Source organism: Cyprinus carpio, chromosome A8 (assembly GCF_018340385.1).
Source record: "Cyprinus carpio isolate SPL01 chromosome A8, ASM1834038v1, whole genome shotgun sequence".
Classification (NCBI taxonomy): Eukaryota; Metazoa; Chordata; class Actinopteri; order Cypriniformes; family Cyprinidae; genus Cyprinus; species Cyprinus carpio.
The window spans coordinates 20,365,444-20,385,652 of NC_056579.1; the positions used below are offsets into that span (position 1 = coordinate 20,365,444).

Sequence of the window (20,209 nt, forward strand, 5' to 3'; positions counted from 1 at the left end):
TTGGTTATGTCTGTTAAACACAAGCAGTCTATGATTGGGAGCAGATGCATCAGTTTTAGCACTGAGAAACGGTAAAAGAGTGATATTGTGTGGCTTTGAAAGGCTCATATAAGCCTTATCTGACAGTAAGCTCTTTTATGTGTGACTCCTGCGGTCCAGTATAGTAAAGCTCTCAGTATGTTAAAGTTCACCGCAGGTATCTCAATGCCAATGTCATTCAGATGGTAATAGTGCAAAGCTTTTAGAAGTCTCCTATTCTCCATTTAACAGATCGGTGAGAGTCTGTTCGCATATTCCCACCCAGTATCTCTCAATGGGAGACAGACAAAAAGAGACCCACCAAGTAGGGCTAACAATATAGTGGCTCAATATTACTCAGCCTTTTGATGATATTCAGCATGTGTCTTGACATTTATGCAACTTTGTCAGTCAGAGCATTTAGATGAATTGTTTATTGAATGTAGATTCAAATGTATTTTTTTCTAAAACATAATGCATGAAAAGTGATCAGCCAGATTCATTGAATCAGTTCATTGAAATTGACAGTTTAAACTGATTCACAGAAATTAATTGCACTTACCAACTCTTGCAGCATTTTAAACTATTAAAACATCACAATGTTGCTTAATTTTATATCACAAATACACCATTCAATTGTTTGTGGTTGGTAAGATTTATTAATGTTTTTGAAAGTCTCTTATGTTCCCCAGTGCTGCATTTATTTGTTTAAAACTGTAAAAACCTTAATATTGTGAAATATTATTACAATTTAAAATAAGCTTTCCATTTGAATATATTGTAAACTGTAATTTATTCCTGTGATGTAAAGCTGAATTTTCAGCATCATTACTCCAGTCTTCAGTATCACATGATCTTCAGAAATCATTCTAATATGATTATTTGCTGCTCAAGAAACATTTCTTATTATTATCAAAGTTGAAAACAGTTATGCTGCTTAATATTTTGTGGAAACATTTTTTTTTTTCAGGATTCTCAGAAATTTCAAAAGAAAAAAATTTTTGAAATAGAAAACTGCTTAAAATGTCTCTAATGTCACTATTGTTCAATTGAATGCGCCCTTGCTAAATTAACATATTCATATCTAAAAAATAAATAAATAAATACCTTACTGACCACTTTTGAACATTAGTCTGTATTTTAAACATTTAATACCAGACTGATTGCTTTTCTTGTGACCCTTTTTTGAAATACCGCCTTTACTGATGAGACAAAATGAAAGCATCAGTACATTTGTAAATCATTTTTGTAAGCAAATTCTCATGCTTCAAGCCAAAATATGAACCTTTAACCCCTCTGAGAGACTAAACATTGTGTGTAAAGTAAGACTGAAAGCCCCACACTCAACACTCGTATAACCCTCGACTGTATCCCTGCACTGCTGACCCTTCTCAGTTCACCGTGCTCCTCAGAAAACACTGAAGCATCGCTGCTTTGAAAGCCCACAGAAAGGCAGCCCAAAGAAAAGGCAGCATTTGCACTGTAATCATACTGTCCTATAGAGGAGTAAAAGGCTTGTCAGATGGTATGAATGGCCTGTTCTTGACTCTGCTGTAATGACGGGCCTGTTAAACTCCTTCTCATATTGAGAAAGAAAAGGCAAAGGGCTATGACCCTGTTTTTATGACTTGAACTCTCCGTCAATGGTCCACAGCCCCGGTCCTGCCACATTCTCTGTCAGCAGCAGTGTTTCCTTTTTTTTTCCCTCGCTCTTTCACGCAGAAATGATCATTGTTTGTGTTTATCCATTTGATTTCCTGCAATGCTTTATTGTGACATCTCTACTGCAATAACCTGTAGATCATCACCAGACTACACTATCACCTTTACACAAATGGAAAGATGTCATCTTTATAATGCTGAGAAGCTTGAATCATTTTTAATTTTTAGTTTAATGCTGATGTTTATCACATGCTGCTGTATGTGGCCTGTAAAGCAGGGATGGGCAGTATTTATGATACATGTATTTTAAATATGTATTTCAAATACAAAATAGTATTTTGTAATTTGTATTTGATAGGGTTGATGAAAATGACTTCTTATTCTGTATCTAAATACTTCAGTGTTTTGTATTTTTGTTGCTTTAAAATACTGTAAAATACTTTGTAAGAAGTCTACGTGATGACATCATAAAAATGTGGCCTCTGATTGGTAACTACTCAATAGGCTAGTTTGCCCAGACTTGTTGAGATCAGAACAGAAAATTGATGCATATGGAAGAAGGTGGTCAAGGTAAGAAACGTGCAGGCTGCCAGCTTTCCATCAATTTTTTTGCATAAATTGCTTTCATTTTTAACAGTTCAAGTTAACTTTTGGTGTTCGTTTTAGTAGCCTAGGCTAAATAGTTTACCAATTAACAATGTTCTTGAAAACTATTATACCGAGCAGCAGCCCCACAATTAATGTTAGCTTGCTACTTTCAGCATATGTTAAGTTTGTCAGTTGTATACACACACAAAAAAATAATAATACAGTGTTTCAGTGTTGTACAACATTACATTTTAATGCCATGATATTGGTGTAATGGTAAACGCGCGTGGAGCAGCAGCATTTACTGTGAGCCGCTCTGAGAAACTTATTTTGCTTAAAGGCATCAGTAGCTATAGAGACCTCTGCAATGTAGTCCACAGGCTACACACACTCATTCAATACACACACACACACACACACACACACACACACACACACAGATAAACTTATTTTGATTATTGCTTTCTCACCCACATTCACACATAAGTTTGACTTTCTGTTAGAATGTTTCAAATATTTTGGAGTACCTGCTCTGTAGTATTCTCTTCTACATTATAAGTAAATGTTCTTACTTCACTATTAATGTGTATGTGTCCTCTATACTTCTATGGCTCTCAATAGATTCAGTGGTTGGAGTTGGGTTAATACTCCTTGACAAAATCTGTTGCTACTTTCTGATTACGTTTTTGGCTACATTTAAAAACCAAAACATATTGATAATTTAATAATTGTTGAAAAGCTAAAATGCTTATTTTCAACTTCCAAATAGGTGTCCAATGATTGATAAATAAATATTTGATTGCTGAATATTGTACCCTAATTGAAGTAGCTGTTTAGTACTGTATGATCATGATTTTGCATACCATTGCATGAATGACTGCCACATAATATTTATTATATTTATGATTAACATTCAAATGAATAATTAGTTAGAAATTTGTTGCTATGAATTCATGTGCCATCACTTTGTTCAGATTTATTGCATGGCTCTGGCAGAGAAAAGCTGTTGCTATCAAACATTTTACTTAATCAACACTCCAGTGTAATAGTGAAGCGATAGATCAGATAGGCCATCTGATGGAAGGTTTGCCAAGAAATTTCATGCTCCCTTTTAAAAGTATTTTTTAGTATTTTTAAAATACAAAAATACAGTAGTTTATTTTGATAGATGGTCTGGCTGCTGTATTTTGTAGCTGTAAAGTCTGACATATGAATACTCTGGGGAAAGAAAAAAAAAAAAAAAAAAAAAAAAAATAAATAAATGTATATATATATATATATATATATATATATATATATATTTTTTTTTATTTTTATTTTTTATTTTAAAGGAACTATTTATTGAACCCTGAGACAAAATGATATATGTATCTCTTTTAAAAAAAAGTATATTTGAAACACTTTTCTGGCTCGTATAGTATAGTGAAGAATATGGAGAAAAAAACGCCTCAGTTTTATTGAGGCCCAAATTGATCAAAAATATGCAATCTTGTGCAGTTGATGATACATATATATATATATATATATATATATATATATATATATATATATATATATATATATATATGTGTGTGTTATATATATATATATATATATAAATATATATATATATATATATATATATATATATATATATAAGTAATATTTTCAAATTAAAATTTACTGGACTGAAGCAACTTATGTTTACTTACCCAATATACATATACATACATATATATATATATATATATATATATATATATATATATTTATATATAACATAATATGCAATAAGTGTTATTTGTTTGTTTGTGTTTGTGTTTTTTTGTGTTTGTTTTAAATAATATGTATATGTATTTTGGATAAGTAAACATAAGTTGCTCCAGTCCAGTAAATTTTAATTTGAAAATATTACTAACAATGTAGTTGTTGTTCTTAAGTTAAAAAGTAAACTAAAGCATTCTTGATAACATCCAGTTCATTTTTGTGAATCTTTTTTTTATTATTATTATTTGATTTGATTTGAGTGGTTTTATTTTCTGCCTCTCAGTCTGACTCCCAAACAGTCGGTTTGATCGAATCTTTAAAAAGAATCGGTTCAACAGAATGATTTGTTCAGGGTTCTGCGTCTTAAAGGCCCTGCGGCTCACTGTGAGTTCATTCTCAGCCTCTTTCTCTCCTCTGTGGGGTTTATTTAGTCTTGTGAAGGAGCAGCGGTGTTGATTGTACAGCTTCACTAGGCGGCAGACAGGGGCCTGGCTTCAGTGTTAGCTGATCTCATAGTTCTGACAGCGGGCGAGCGGGACAGAGGGAAGGAGGGGAGGAGGAATTGAGGGTTAGTGTTTCCAATGCTCTTGGTTTGAACCTTCTTTGCTAAGTCAGCCGTGACGCCACAGCCGCGGTGAGCAAGCACATTCCTCTCACGGACATGCCATTCACTGTTACCATGGCACCCACCCATCTGGACAAGGATCCTGTTTTGGAGCCGGGGGAGGGTGTGTGTGTGTGTGTGTGTGTGTGTGTGTGTGTGTGTGTGTGTGTGTGTGTGTTCAGTGTTTGTGTGTCTTGGTGTTGTGGGAATAGGATCCTTCAATCTCAATTATTTTAAAGGTACCTCCTTTTTTTCTTTCTACGAATGAAACCTGATGATATTGTTGGACGTTTCTTGAAAGTAATGTTACATGTCTTTTGAAATGCATTTAACTTATATTATCTGCACTTCTGGGTAAAATTGGATATTTAGTGTGAAATAATGTATCAGATTTTGACTGAAAGGTGGGAAATTATAAGAAATTGTATGTTAATATTATTTTTGTACACCCACACAGCTTTGGTAATGTCAGAAAAGAAATTTGTACATAATTTGATCTCTTTTCTATGATAGAAATTAATAATTTTATTCATTAAATTGATCAAATGTGACTATTAAAGACATTTATAATGTTAAAATATTATATTTTAAATAAATACTGTTCTTTTGAACTTTATACTCATTAGTCCTGAAAAATAAAAATGTATCACTGTTTTCACAAAAATATATTAAGCAGCACAACTGTTTTCAACATTGTTAGTAATAATAAATATTTATTGAGCAGCAAATCAACATATTAGAATGATTTCTGAAAGATCATGTGAAGACTGGAGTAATGATGCTGAAAATTCAGCTTCGACAACACAGAAATAAATTGCATTTTAAAATATATTCAAATAGAAAACAGTTATTTTCAAATTTCATAATATTTCACAATATTACTTTTTTTGCTGTATTTTTAATCAAATAAATGCAGCCTTGGTGAGCAGAAGAGACTTCTTTCAGAAACATTACCATTCAAAGGTTTGGGGTCAGTAAGATTTTTAGTGTATGAATAAATGTACAGTAGATAGTCACGTAAATAATTGATCTAAAATATACAGAATACATTTGGATGCACATGTGTATCTCTACATACTTTGGTCCTGATCTCTGTATGTTTGTGTGTTTCTCTCAGATGAGCAGGCTGAGCAGCGCTCTTGTCTTATTTGCGGAGACCGCGCCACAGGACTGCACTATGGCATTATTTCCTGCGAGGGCTGCAAGGGCTTCTTCAAGCGCAGCATCTGCAACAAGCGCGTCTACCGCTGCAGCCGCGACAAGAACTGCGAGATGTCACGCAAACAGCGCAACCGCTGCCAGTACTGCAGGCTGCTCAAGTGCCTGCAGATGGGAATGAACCGCAAAGGTGAGAGATGTCAATGGAGCCGATACAGTCATATCTGTCACCTTGCTTAAACACAACTAAAACTTTTGTGTGTTTTCTAGCTGGTTCAGTCTAGTTGATAAGCTGGATTACCAGATGGTGGGAAACAAAGCTGACCTAGTCAACTTGAGCTGGTTAACCAGAATACATCTTAAACTAGTATGACCTGTTTTTTTTTTTCTTCCACAGTAGAGTTTAGCATGACTGGCTGATCAGCAATTACTAGCCAAACCAGCTCTGACCAGTCTGAACCTGCATGGGAACTCAAACTTGTCTAATTTGGTCTTTTCAACAGGGACATTAATTAGTTATTTTAGTGCTGTTTAGGAAAGCTGTTTTTCAAAAATATTTTAAAGGTAGTTTGTTATACAGTGTCGGCTCCAGGATTTTTTGTTGGGGGTGCTAATGGGGGGCTTAATTTTTTCTGACCATCAAATATGGTAAATTCTAACCATTTTTTACAATAAATAAAGTGCTGACAATTCGTACAACTATTTCCAGACAGTGGTGGCATAGCGGATGGGCCCCGCGTGTTGGGGGCCTCGTGAACCTCCCCGTGCTGAGATGTCGTATCGTGTCGACAATAGCCAGAGATATGGTCAAAAGCATAAAAAATTTGCTATATTAAGAGGATTTAGCATTTCTAATTAGTGTAGGCCTGCTACATTCTTATTATTATTAGGCCTATTATTATGAGGTTACTTTTATTATTAAATTACATAAAAAATAATTCCCCCACAATAATTTCATAGCGTATTATCACCTGACGCGCTGTCCTCATTGAAAATGTTTTTAAAAAGTCTATTAATTTATACAATGAATTATAGGCCTATTATTAAAATTAACACTGCAGTCATCAATGAAAATTAAGAGCAGCTTTATTTCATGCACCAATTTTCATAAACAACCTGTTTAATGTGAAATACGTTTCATCTCCCGCTATACGGGCCACAAGAGAAATATTAAGGGAATAATTTAAGCATATGTTGAAGTAGTTTCATCTCTCAGAGAATATGCGCCGTTAATGCAGCATTAGAAAGCTCCGGCAGTTTTTTTACTAAGCAAGTTTCTGATCAAGCCCCGCCCTGGCACTGCCACTGGTAACAAAAACAAATTGGTTTTAAAATACATTAAAACAATCACCACTGCCCTCTAGTGACAATACCAATAGTACACAAGGGCTGAGCTCACAATTATGCCTGTAAATCAAATACATATAGAAAAAAGAAAATAAAAATCACACACTTTAACAACAATCAGAGATCATTTCATCTTTTACTGTCATATTATGTTTGGGTTAGGACTGAGAAGCATTCAGGAGATCATATTGGTTATATTTTTTGTAGATCAAAGCTCTCATGCGTTACATTTCCAATTCATACAGCATACAAGCTACTATTTATACACAAGTTTCAGCTCCCCTGAGAAGCATATAGTATATTCCTCTCAAGACAGAGTAAATGCAAAACCTCCAAAAGAGATGAGAAACCCTTGTGAAAAAGAAGTACACTTTAACATATATTTAAACAGTACTTATACAGAAATAATATATGTGAACTGAATTCAATGTTTTTGGACAAGTGCATGTCAATTGCAATTAAAGGAAAATGTGCTATGTTTTAAATCAATATTAAATGCAACTAGCTAAATTATTTTATTATAATTATTAGGGCTTAAGTATATCTTTATCTGTAATTTCATATAAACTTAGTTAATTAACTAATTACTAGTTAATAAATGTCCTTGAAATATGGTTAAAGTACTGCCGGATATACTTCATTTGTGGTAAACCATTTCTATAGAAACTTGCATGTCATGTCATGTATAAATATATTTGTAAATACTTATTTGTAATGATGAAGTTTATATTAACTTTAACTTTTTGTATAAATATATTTGTAAATACTTATTTGTAATGATGAAGTTTATATTAACTTTAACTTTTAATGTAAGTGCTTTATATGTGCTTTAAAAGCATGACATGTTTATTTATCGCACCTGACTCAATCAATCATTAGGAGAGAGATCCAAATGTAGGTGTTAGAGTAGAATGTTTAATGTTGACAGCGGGTTATTAATTGACAAGTGCACCACTGCTTTAAAGTAGAATGTTTAATTTGACATTTATAACAAAGTGCACTTTTTCAAAGCGTGTTAAGAATCATAAAAGTCTGTTTTTATGCAAATATAGTTTTTTTAAATATGCTTTTAAGATTTGACGCACACTACAAGTACACATTCGATTCAATACATTTAAGCACACTTCTTTTCAAAAAGTACGGTTTGTTTTAAACACAATTATAACACATATAAGCTGTTTAATCCAATTAGATGAACAACATTTGAAACTAATTAACTAAATTATACTTATAAACTGTAATTATTATTAATTAAATATTACATCTTTTAAATCTATTGTTGGCAGTTTATAAAAGCAAAAGCCATTTGTGATTTTACCACAGTTAAAGGGATTTATGCACTCAGCAACAAGCCTTATTTGTGGACAAATCACTGCGATGCACAGCCTTCAGTGGCTTATTGCTTTACTACATTATCTGAAGAATATTAGACTCAAAAACTCATGTAATAGGTTACTCATCAATACATAGCAAAGAGTTAATGTTCTGTCTAAAGAACGTTGTCAAAGTATTTACCGTATCCAAGCAACATTTCCAATCCACCTTCAGCTGTATCGAGCTTAGATTCTAGACACACTTTAATAACGTTTGGTTTTCATCCCCAAAGTTTTGTGTTGTTGAAAGCATCCTGCAATTGTTTTTTTATTTTGTTTTGTTTTTTCCTTCAGCGGTTAACATCTAAATCGTGAGGCATATACAAAGCAATTTAGTCATTTCCATTTGAATGCTGAAAAGAGGCGAAGCATTTCAGAGGCACGCAGAATTTCTCATCTCGAAGGTAAAATTCTTTTTAAATGGACATTCAGCTCATTATTTGGTTTTGTGTTTTTCAGCAATCAGAGAAGATGGCATGCCGGGAGGCAGGAACAAAAGCATCGGTCCTGTACAGGTGCCCATAACATTCACTTTCATCACACCAACACTTTTCTTTCCAAATAAAATTGACTTCTCCCGTCTGATGAGCTGCCGTGCCCTGATCTCTCTGTTCTATACTTATGTTTCTCTTCATTAGGACATTTTAAAAGTCACAATTTAATTACTCCATCCCCACCCTGCCATTCATCTCGAGTTTCTCATCGGTCTTCAATGTTTCTCGTGTCCACCGTGTATTAAAGCAGCCGCGCTGATTGCGTTCATGCCCTCTCCTGTCGTGAATGGAGGAAATAGAGCTGATTAGTTTCGGTGCATATGAAGACGAGTGGAATAGAGTTTTGGGTTAAATAGCCCAATGTGCCGATAAATGGCCTTGTGACCCCAGTGTAATTTAAAGATGTTAATTTCATTAGAGGAGTCGCTGTTCTCAAGGCCAGAGCACCGGTGAATAGATTGCCTTGTCATTCTTCGCATTCATTGTCAGCTGACCTCATAAAATCATTGTGTTCAGCTGCTTTTCTGCATCTGCGTGAATAGCAGCGTTAGGTGAATGTATTCAATTCTCATGTGAGGGAATATGTTGTTTTGCGACCCTCAACATTTCTAATAATCCAAAACATGGCCTTTGATATGAAGGTTTATGTTATCGTAGATGCAAAATGTAACTTTTCTTCGTATTTCTCCCACGTTATACTGAATATTAGACCTGAAGCTCCATTAAGAACATTCGGTGTGGAATATTAGTGTATGGAAGTGTTTACCCTGGTGAGCTGTATTTATTGTGTTGTGTTTGACAGGACAAAGTGGGTATAATGGTTTAGTTTTGTTAGTCCATATAGCACTCTTGTTTGCACCTGATCCCAGCACTAGAGACCGCCATCTTATTGACTCGGACTAATTGCCTCTGGAACACACAATAGCCGGTTGCTTCATCTTACACAGAGTAATGCATTGTTAAAGATGGCTTGAGCACATCAACTGTATTAAAAAGGGATTTTTTAGTTCACGGCCTTGACTTAAATGCTGGTTTGTCATATTTGTATGAAAAGCGAAAATAAGGCTCATGGAATCATGCTTTGTACGCAGTCAGTACATAACGTCCTATGGTCTAAATTGACTACAGGATGGAATTGACAAACTCTTTCACATTCTTAAAGGGATACGTTAACTGTTTGGTTATCAACATTCTTCATAATATCTTCTTTTGTGTTCAACAGAAAAAAGAAACTCATACAGGTTTGGGACAACTTGAGGATGTAAATGACGACACAATTAATATTTTGGGTTGAACTATAACTTTAAGGTGTGATTACTTTAAGGTTAGAAATGGCTGTTGCTATAGAAACAGTCAGCGTTCTGAGACATGCGTTTAGGACTGCGCATGCACATTGGCTGGTATAGCCTGAAAAATAAGCTTTTTTATGCTATTTGAGCAAAAGAAATAACATTTATGAGACGGTTGTTGTTGTCAGATTTCATTTGTGATTTCAAATATGAAATTTAATCATAAGCTTGGTGAACAGTTTTGAAGAATTACATTTTTCCTCTTTCATAGAGATAGGAGCTGTACTTGCATGCAAGAGAGGTGTTTCAAAGGTGGCCGCCGAGTGACATGACTTGTCTTAAAGGGACTTTGTGTATAAAGCACAGCTCTCACAGAAGTCACTTTCATACCAAGCACTTTTCTGTTGGTCAACATGGCAAATTGGCAAAGTCTATTTAGAGAGATCTTTCCCAAATTTTCCCATCGCGTAGAATCTTATTGAATCTATGCAATATTCTAATAAATGTGACCACACGTCTTACTAAACATTTTGCGAAATCTGCATGGGGAAATCTTTCTCCCTCACACAAAATAATATGGATTCATATTTAAATGATTTCATTGGCAAAACTGAACAATTGTAAATGTGATTGCACCATTAGTCCTAATGAATGACTCATTCAGTACTAGATTTTGCACCGTTTTGAACAAAAATCTCCCTGCGCAGATTTCCGATGAGGAGATTGAACGGATTATGTCCGGACAGGAGTTTAAGGATGATGCCAACATGCCGGAACACACTTGGGGAAACAATGGCGACAGCGACCACAGTTCCCCTGGCAACGGCATCTCCGATGGGAATCAGCCATCTCCTGTATCCACACTTTCATCCAAGTGAGTATTCCCTTCTCCGCTGCAAAAACAGCAGTTTGTGGGAATAATTCACAAAACGCAAAAGGAAAAATTGACAAATTAGATTAGATTTAGATTTTTCAGATTACATGTTAGATTACAAATTTAGATTACAGGCTTTAGATACAATGAACATGAAACAAAAGACTGGATTCCTTTTGTATTTGCCTCAAATGCATTTAAAAAAAAGTGTAAAAAATATTGTAACCTATATTTATTTTCTTTTTCCTTTCCATTTCTTCCCACACAGTCGCTCTGTGGAGCTGAATGGCTACACCGCTGCTTTGAGGGAACAGTATATTGGCAACGCAATGGCCCAGCACTACCAGTTCCTGCCTCACTTGTTTGGATATGCCGCCCAGCCGCGGAGTCTGTACCCTCAGAGTCATACCCTCATCAGCCAGCTGGTGGCAGCAGAGGAACTGGCCCCTCTGGGTACACCCATGCTCATTGAGGACGGGTAAACAACACCTCATTCACTCAACAGCCATGTGGGCCATCATTCATTTTAAAACAGTTTTTAAGTCAAGTAACCTTTATTTATACAGTATAGCGCTCTTAACAATAGAGATTTACAGTATTAAATAGGAAAATAATGTGTCAATAATGCAAAAAGACAATAGTAAACACTCAATTTTCAGTGAAAGGCAGTTCATCATTTAATTCAGTGATGTCATCATCCAGCTCAGTTCAGTTTAAATAGTATCTATGCAATCAAGTTGATGATACCACTGGATATTAAGTGTCCCCAACTAAACAAGCCAGAGGCAACAGCAGCAAGGAACCAAAACTCCATCGGTGACAGAATGGAGAAAAAACCTTGGGAGAAACCAGGCTCAGTCGGGGGACCAGTTCTTCTCTGACCAGACGAAACCAGCAGTTCAATTCCAGGCTGCAGCAAAGTCACATTGTGCAGAGGACTCAACAGGTTCCTGTGGTCTTGTCCCGGTGGTCGTCTGAGACTAGGTCTTTACAGGGGATCTGGGGCTCATCTAGTTGTCCTGGTCTCCGCTGTCTTTCTGGGATGTTGTGGTCTTTCATTCAGGGCTGTTAAGGTTTCTGGTCTGGATACGTACTGGATCCGGGTGACTGTAGTGACCATCTGATCTGGATATAGACTGGATCTGGTGGCTATAGTGACCTCGGAATAAGAGAGAAACAGACTAATATTAGCGTAGATGCCTTCATTCTAACGATGTAGCAAGTACATCGGGTGTTATGGGAAGTGTTCCCGGTTCCTGTTGTCCTATTTAATGCAGACTAACAATCATTTGACGGATTTAAATAATATTATAAATGTGTTAGTGTGTTATGTGTAAGCCAGGTTAAAGAGATGGGTCTTTGATCTAGATTTAAACTGATAGAGTGTGTCTGCCTTCCGAACAATGTTAGGTAGGTTATTTGGGCGCTAAATAGGACAAGGATCTGCCGCCCACAATTGATTTTTATATTCTAGGCATCATCAACATAACATTCATAAAATCTAGTGCTAATGCTCACATAATGCTCTTTTTCTCTTTTTTTTGCAGGTATCGGGTCACTCAGGTGGAGCTGTTTGCGCTATTGTGTCGGCTGGCGGATGAACTTCTCTTCAGACAGATCTCCTGGATCAAGAAGCTTCCTTTCTTCTGCGAGCTGTCCATCGAGGACTACACGCGGCTCCTGAGCGCCACCTGGCAGGAGCTCATCCTGCTGGCCTGCCTGACGGTTTACAGCGCCCAGGTGTTGGGCGACCTCGCCAACGTCACTGACAAATACACTCCATCAGACGATGAGCTGCAGAGGTGAGGAATATAGAGTTTATGTCACACACCTTTTATTCCCTGCTCCCTGTTTGGATAATTAATGAGAACCGATTTAATACAGTGATTGATCAGATACTGCTAATAAGAATCTGGGCCTTACAAATATCTTCTTCCTGCTCTTCTGTGCATGTAGGGCTTGTTGTGATCCCTACTAGTGCTAAATCATGATAGTTAGACTGTTCTCCATGCTTCAGGTACTCTCAGGCTTCTCTGTATGGAGGTGTGTGTATGTGGGAGAAAGGCAGAGTGAAACAGACGTGTTATGTCTGTCCTCTCCCTGCATTCTCCTCAAAAATGTTTGTGCCTTTTTATGTTTGTAATAAACTTTGTAATTAACTTTACATACATTGTGGCATTTTTCAGATTTTTTAAGTTTTTTACAGATTATGTTAATCAGTATAACAATCTGAGTGAAAGGATGAATTAAATTTTATATAATGTATATTTTAATTGCAAAATAAGTATTTGTTAAATTATTTGTTTATAGATAGATAGATAGATAGATAGATAGATAGATAGATAGATAGATAGATAGATAGATAGATGGATAGATACTACTGTTCAAAGGTTTGTGGTTGGTAAGACTTTTTTTGTGTTTTTGAAAGACGTCTCTTAGGCTCATCAAGGCTGATAATATTTTTATGAAATATCATTAGAATTTTAAATACCTTTTTTCTATTTGCATATATTTTAAAATTTAATTAATTTCTGTGATGCAAAGCTGAATTTTCAGCATCATTACTCCAGTCTTCAGTGTCACATGATCCTTCAGAGATCATTCTAATATGCTGATTTGCTTCTCAAGAAACATTTCTTATTATTATCAATGTTGAAAACCGTTGTGCAGCTTAATATTTTTGTGGAAACTGTGATACATTTTTTTACATATATACAAATATTTTGTAACATTATAGATATCTTTATATTTGCATTTTGGTCTAATCCCAGGCCTTAATGCACATTTCTAGAGCCATGATTAATATACCTGTAAAAATGAAATGCTAGTGCTGACATGGAGGAGGGGTGTGAGTGTGGTGTGTGTAAATTAGTCTGCAATCACCTGATCTCTGAACCGTCTCTTCTTGATCTCCTGGGTAGATTTACTGTTGCATGCGGGGCAGAAATGCAGGTCTGAGGTAGTGAAACATTCCCATTTACTGTGCAGGTACACGCTGAAGATCATGACCTACCTTTAGGGAGAGAGTTCAAAGAGTCTGGGGTAATTAAAGGAGAGCAGCAGATAAACGTACAGACCGATCAGATCCAGAAAAGTAGAATAGAGTCACAAAGGCTGAGAAAAGCACTTAGACTGAATGGTGCTGGTACATTGTGTCATGGGTTTACTCTTTTGTGATGGGTATATGAAGTGATTTAGCATTATGCTGTGATTTTATTTCTATTATTACATGATTCATGTGGTATACTACTCAAACATATTCTTAAATCATTAGCAACATACATATATAACCACATAGCATATGCTTGTGTGGAATCAGATGATAGACCAACATTTGTAACAGGTTTATTATACACTCTCATGGTTTTAACAATTCATTTAATGAAAATAATACTGTAACTTCATAGTATTCATATTTTTTTCAAAGCAGATGTCAGAACATTTCAGACATTTCTATATATGTATAATTGTATGTATATATTGTTATATAGTAATACTCTTGATTATTCATAAATATATCATATAAAATGTAATTTATATAAGAAAATTAAAATTATTTTTAAAAATGTGATCATTGAAACACACAGTTATGACAAATGTTGAGTTATGTTATCATAGAAATCAATTCAAAATTACTATTTACACTGACCTCACATTGCTAAAATATAAGATACATGTCTGGTTTATTTCAAAATGATTTCTGATTAGATTCTGAACATTTCAGATTCAGTCGGTTTTATTTAGATTTTATGAAGTGATTGAACTTTGCTGCTTATGTGGGAGATGTTGGTTCAAATCTGATCCACATATTGTCCTGATCTTGTCAATGCTGTCAACACGAATTGGACCTTGTTGACGGAGCTGTGAGGTCAGTTGTTGGATCTATAGTTGACTGATGAATTGTTTGTGTTTGTGTAGTTTCAGTGAGGATGGGATGGAGGTGATGGAGAAGCTGATCTATCTGTTCCGTAAGTTCCATCAGCTGAAGGTCAGCAATGAGGAATATGCCTGCATGAAGGCCATCAACTTCCTTAACCAAGGTAAAACCGCAAGTATTTCCATTATAATACAATACAGCATTATACAGTATACTGTATGCTGATTCTCTTCTGACTTATCTTCTGATAATTACTGCTCACTGCATGAGCACTTCAACAGATAATAGAGATCTTCAGAATCAACAATAATAGAGCCATAACATCATAATGACACGAAACAGAAAAGCACATGTTTCATTTTCATATATTTCTTTGTATGTGTCTAGACATCCGCGGTCTGACCAATGTGACCCAGCTGGAGCAGCTGAACAAACGTTATTGGTACGTTTGTCAGGATTACACCGAGTACAAGTACCCTCACCAGCCCAAACGCTTTCCCGAGATCATGATGTGTCTGCCAGAAATCCGCTGCATTGCAGGTAAGTCCAAAAACAACACATTTCATGTATTTTAATAAGAACTGCATCTGTTTAACGGTCAGATCTCACCATTCTCCCCTCGTTATTCAGGGAAGTTGGTCAACATCCCTTTGGAGCAGCTCCCCCTGCTGTTTAAGGCAGTATTGCACTCCTGTAAGTCAAGTCTGAACAACTACAGGACAGGCTCCTCCCCCTGTGTGACAAAGGGTACCGCCCCTGCCAACTAGCCCCGCCTCCCTTGAAAAACACCCTCCCCATCTATTGCACGGGGGCAGGGTGTTATTTGGCGGTGGGACTCCCGGTACCCTCCTCCTTCTCCTCTCATGAATGTGACAAGAAACTATTTTACGCATTTTGTTTAGATAAGTGTTGTTTTTCTCTCTATTTATTACCAGACAGAGCTGAATGTATGTTGATCCACACTGTGCACATGCTCCTTTTCAAATGAAAATGCACAAAAAGCGCAGTGGATTTCACACGCTTCAGTCCAAACTGCGATATGTGACGTGTAACCACTGATCGGATTAGATCTACTGCTTGGTTTTATTTTATACTTCTGTTCACTTTCTGCTGATAGGGACAGATATGTATGAAAGGAATTGTTTTATTGAAAGACTACCTCAGGAAGAAAGCATTTCACGTGCTCCCTCTCTGTTTTGTGGCCGTTAACGTCGACACTGTGCCTTGAGTTTGAGACAGTCTTGTCATTTCTTACGCATTTGCGGTGCGCTGCAGTTCTCAAACACATGCTCGGTAGTCACGTAACCTTTAAACACACGGGTTTTTATCTTACCATACAAGGCCGGGATGGAGAGCGTGATTGTTTACACAAAAGAGAGGTGTACGGGTATGTTTCACAATCATAGGCTGGGGACGAAACGGCAACAGAATGTGTCTGTTAATATTGTTTTTGTTGATTTCTTTTTTCTTTTTGAGGGAAGTAATCCCTGCTCTGCTCACTCTTGTTGAAAACATGAAAAATAGCCGCTTCGGTCATCATACTGCACACTCCACACAGTTTGCACTCATTCTGACAGTGAAATGTGGTGTATCGGCTTTCTTATTTCAGAAAACAATTGGTTCCTTAATTTGGAGTACTCGTTGAAGGATGTAGAGTTTGACCTTGAAGTATTTATCAGCTGAAATTGAGCATCGGAGAGATTCATTCACCGTGAATCATTAGCATTAGCATTAGCATCAGATTTGATTGCAAAGTTCTAAAATATATCCACCAAATGCTCTCAAACTACAATAAAGGGCATTTATTTGAGTACAGATGTGGAGAAAAGTAGATTTCCTCATGGTTTAGTCTTCTGGTCTGCTGCTGGTTCCTTCCCTCACATTTTAAACAGGGTAAAATTACTGTTTTTATAATTCACTCGCATCTCTCTCAAATATCGCAGTGCTGATGTACTTGTAGGTTTAGTAGTTTGTAGTATTCTGGACATTGTAGGTCCTTTTTAGATGTTTTTTTTTTTCTTTTCTTTTCTTTTTATGATACTGGGGAGGGGGGGAAGTGTTGTTTTGAAGAGTATTTTGTTTTGGTTTTGAGTATAACTGTAAACCCGATTAGAGGAAAAAAACATGACTGAGATGCTAGCTAGTCCGGTTATGACAAGCCATCCGATGCCTTGGAGGTTTTGGTTCTGATTCTTTTCCTAGGTTGGTTTTTACCCAGGCGTCAGTGGATGTGCTCGCTGTAACTCTCATCATTTCAGACATTCCAAACACGTTCGATATGTGTCGTAATGTTTACATATTTGCACCAGACAATGACAAAGGGGCCCATACCAAAGACGCACGTCCAGCCTGGTAACGCCCATCTCAAGTGCAGCTAAACCTCAGTGGCGTTGTTTTGGTGTGTCCTTAATCTTGAACGTTTCATCCATCCCACACCGCATTCGTTTGTCCCTTCATTTGTTGTTGTTTCATTTTGTACGTCGTTTACTGTGGTAGATATCATGACTGTTTTCTTTTTTCGCGAGGGCTTGTTTTGGAGTGTGAACTTGCTAAATGCCAGACTAAACTCTTGATACGGTGGAAGTGTTTGTTACAGGTAAAAGCTCCAAACACACCGACTTAGTCTACGAAAGTACGTATTTATAAGCCATCGCCCACGTCAGAATAGACTCGAAGGTGGATATTTATCGCAAACGAAGCTGCTATAAACACCAGCCTTCCTGAATTGAGTTTTTTCAGACCTGCATTGTTGTCACCAGCTTGGTCTCTCAGGAATATCCCTCTTTTTTTTTTACAGTTTTGTTAATCTGGCTTTTGAGGGAAGCTTTTGAATCTCGTAGCAGACCTTTAAAAGAGCCACACTCTCCATCTAGGTCTTTGTTTTCTGTCGTTCCTTCATATTCTACAATGTGTCCTCGTTTGTTTCTTTTTATGCATTTTTCATTGAAACTACCTCTTTTGTGTGTCATCATGTGGCGTGCTTTCATTAAGGAAAAGTATTAATCATTATTTATTGGTTTCAAAGCAACCTGTTTCTTTGACCGTCTCATATGCCATTCTGGAAACTTCAGAGACTGAGATAATAGTTTTCATCAATCATATTCCGTCATTGTCTTAAAATGATTCCTAAAATAATGCCTGATAGACATCAGATGCTGCAGATCTACCTCACTCTTCAATGAAGACCATTTCTCAGTGCAATCATAACGTGTGAACTGAACAGTATTATATTCCTAGTTGTAAACACTGTTTGTGAATTGTTTTCATGAAGAATGTATTTTTTTGTCTATATGACTTTATTATTATTTCTTAACTGTTTACAAGTTTTTTTGTCGGTCCATTGTAATCATGTTAATGCTTTGACACTTTTCAGCCAATCAGATTTCTTTCTTGATTGTTACGGGTATGCTGATTAGTTGTTGAAAGACTATCAAAGTGCTGTCAGTTTTACATAGCCAGGGAACTTATTTTAGTATTTTACCAGTTCTCTTTGGGATTCTTCTTGATCCAGTGGCAATCTTATTAGAAGATATGGACACTGGTGAATGTTGGGGCTCGAGCAAACCATACAGAGCCAGACGAGAGGTTTTGAAACATGGATGATATCTCAGGGAATAGACACACTTCTGAAAACCCCAAAACAACACTAGTACATGCTAAATGAACTCCTGTCTGTTTGTATTTGTTTTTGTATTGGCATCTGGCGTGATGTTTTTGGGAGTGTTGTCTTTGGTGCTTTTCCTATCCCATGTCACAAACCTCTTCTTCTGCTTCTCTGACTTTTACTACCTGTGAAGAATGTGACCCATGTGTGTTATAAAAGCATGTTTAGAATGTTTTAGGACTTGAAACCAAATAAATGTGAATCTTATGCAACTGTGAAACCATGTCTTGTCATCTCTACACATTTTGCTGTTGAGTTTTGCAGCATCATGGACTACATGTATCAAACATAGGCATGCTGGCCAACTTATAAACAAACTGCAAATAATGTGAGAAATGTTTGTTAAATATGTTTGATAAACTAGAATCTAACATAAAACCACTTGGGAATGAAAGATAGCTCATCAAATTGGTGATGTCTCGTCCTGTCTTATCTCACAGGCCTTGAACTTTACTGTTTCTAATAATTACATTATCTGTTGAACTAGTATTGAAGTCATTATGGTTCAATCAATCAATCATGTAGTGATGACAGAAACACTGACAGAAACAGAATGACAGAAACGAGCAATTATTTATATACGCACATAAATATAATGATAAAGTGTATAATCCATAAACAAGTGTGAAATTAAATAGAAAATTAATACTGAATATAATACATGAAAAAACATTTTTGAAAAAAAAAATGATACAATGTATACAGATAACTAATTGTAATAAGTTATTTTGATCATTTTAATTAATGATAACTATATAACTAAAGGCTGTATCCAAATATTGAGTTCAACCCTGTTACCGAATGATCTTCCCCATTGCAAAAAAAAGTGACATTTTTCAACATTATAACATGCAAAACTTTATTTTATTTAATAATAATTTTAATTATAATTCAATTAATAATTTGGTCCTTTTATACAGCATGATAGGACAAGTAAACAATTTCATTCCATTGTGATAATTCAACCCTGTTACCAAGTCATTATAAGAAGAATTTTCAAATGTTTTTTTTTTTTTTTTTCAGTATATATAATTTTATTAATAAACAACACATTGGCCTCAAACCAACTGAACTCAGCTTAATTGAGACATAATTTTCAACCCTCTTACTTGCAACCGCATTACCTGTTCTGACATTGTTTTTGTATTTCATGATTACATTTTGATACAAATTTGATCAAATAGCTAATTTTGTTGTTTATTGTTTATAATGTGTATTGCTGGAAAATAAAATCACATAAATGAGGGTTTTATATGGTTTAGATTTGCAAAACGTAGACCTCAAATGACATAAAAGGAACACAAAACTGCATATAGATTGGTCTTGTTTAGGTGGATGATGAGGGTCTTTCATGAGTTTGCATAAAAATAAAATAAAGAGTTTTAGGCCCTGTTCCATATACTATTCATGTACTGCGCCCACTATAAAAACAAACATGTATTTTTCATGAATAATGTGATTTTTCTGTATTTTTCTAATCTCCTCCCTTAAGGTTAAATTGACATAATTTTGACC

The 20,209-nt window shown here is 35.7% G+C and overlaps 1 protein-coding gene across 2 annotated transcripts in view; it reads left to right on the forward strand.

The window, feature by feature from the left end:
• Positions 1 to 18,914, forward strand: part of LOC109073542 (nuclear receptor subfamily 6 group A member 1-A-like) — a 92,305-nt gene extending 73,391 nt beyond the window's left edge. For both annotated transcript variants that reach the window (XM_042762714.1, XM_042762715.1), the window contains 8 exons: positions 5,736 to 5,966; positions 8,956 to 9,011; positions 10,987 to 11,153; positions 11,422 to 11,631; positions 12,701 to 12,955; positions 15,072 to 15,193; positions 15,418 to 15,570; positions 15,661 to 18,914. In XM_042762714.1, coding sequence (XP_042618648.1) covers positions 5,736 to 5,966; positions 8,956 to 9,011; positions 10,987 to 11,153; positions 11,422 to 11,631; positions 12,701 to 12,955; positions 15,072 to 15,193; positions 15,418 to 15,570; positions 15,661 to 15,797 — 1,331 coding nt within the window. In that variant the 3' untranslated portion in view covers positions 15,798 to 18,914. The remainder of the gene's footprint in view (positions 1 to 5,735; positions 5,967 to 8,955; positions 9,012 to 10,986; positions 11,154 to 11,421; positions 11,632 to 12,700; positions 12,956 to 15,071; positions 15,194 to 15,417; positions 15,571 to 15,660) is intronic.
• The last annotated feature ends 1,295 nt before the right edge of the window (positions 18,915 to 20,209 follow it).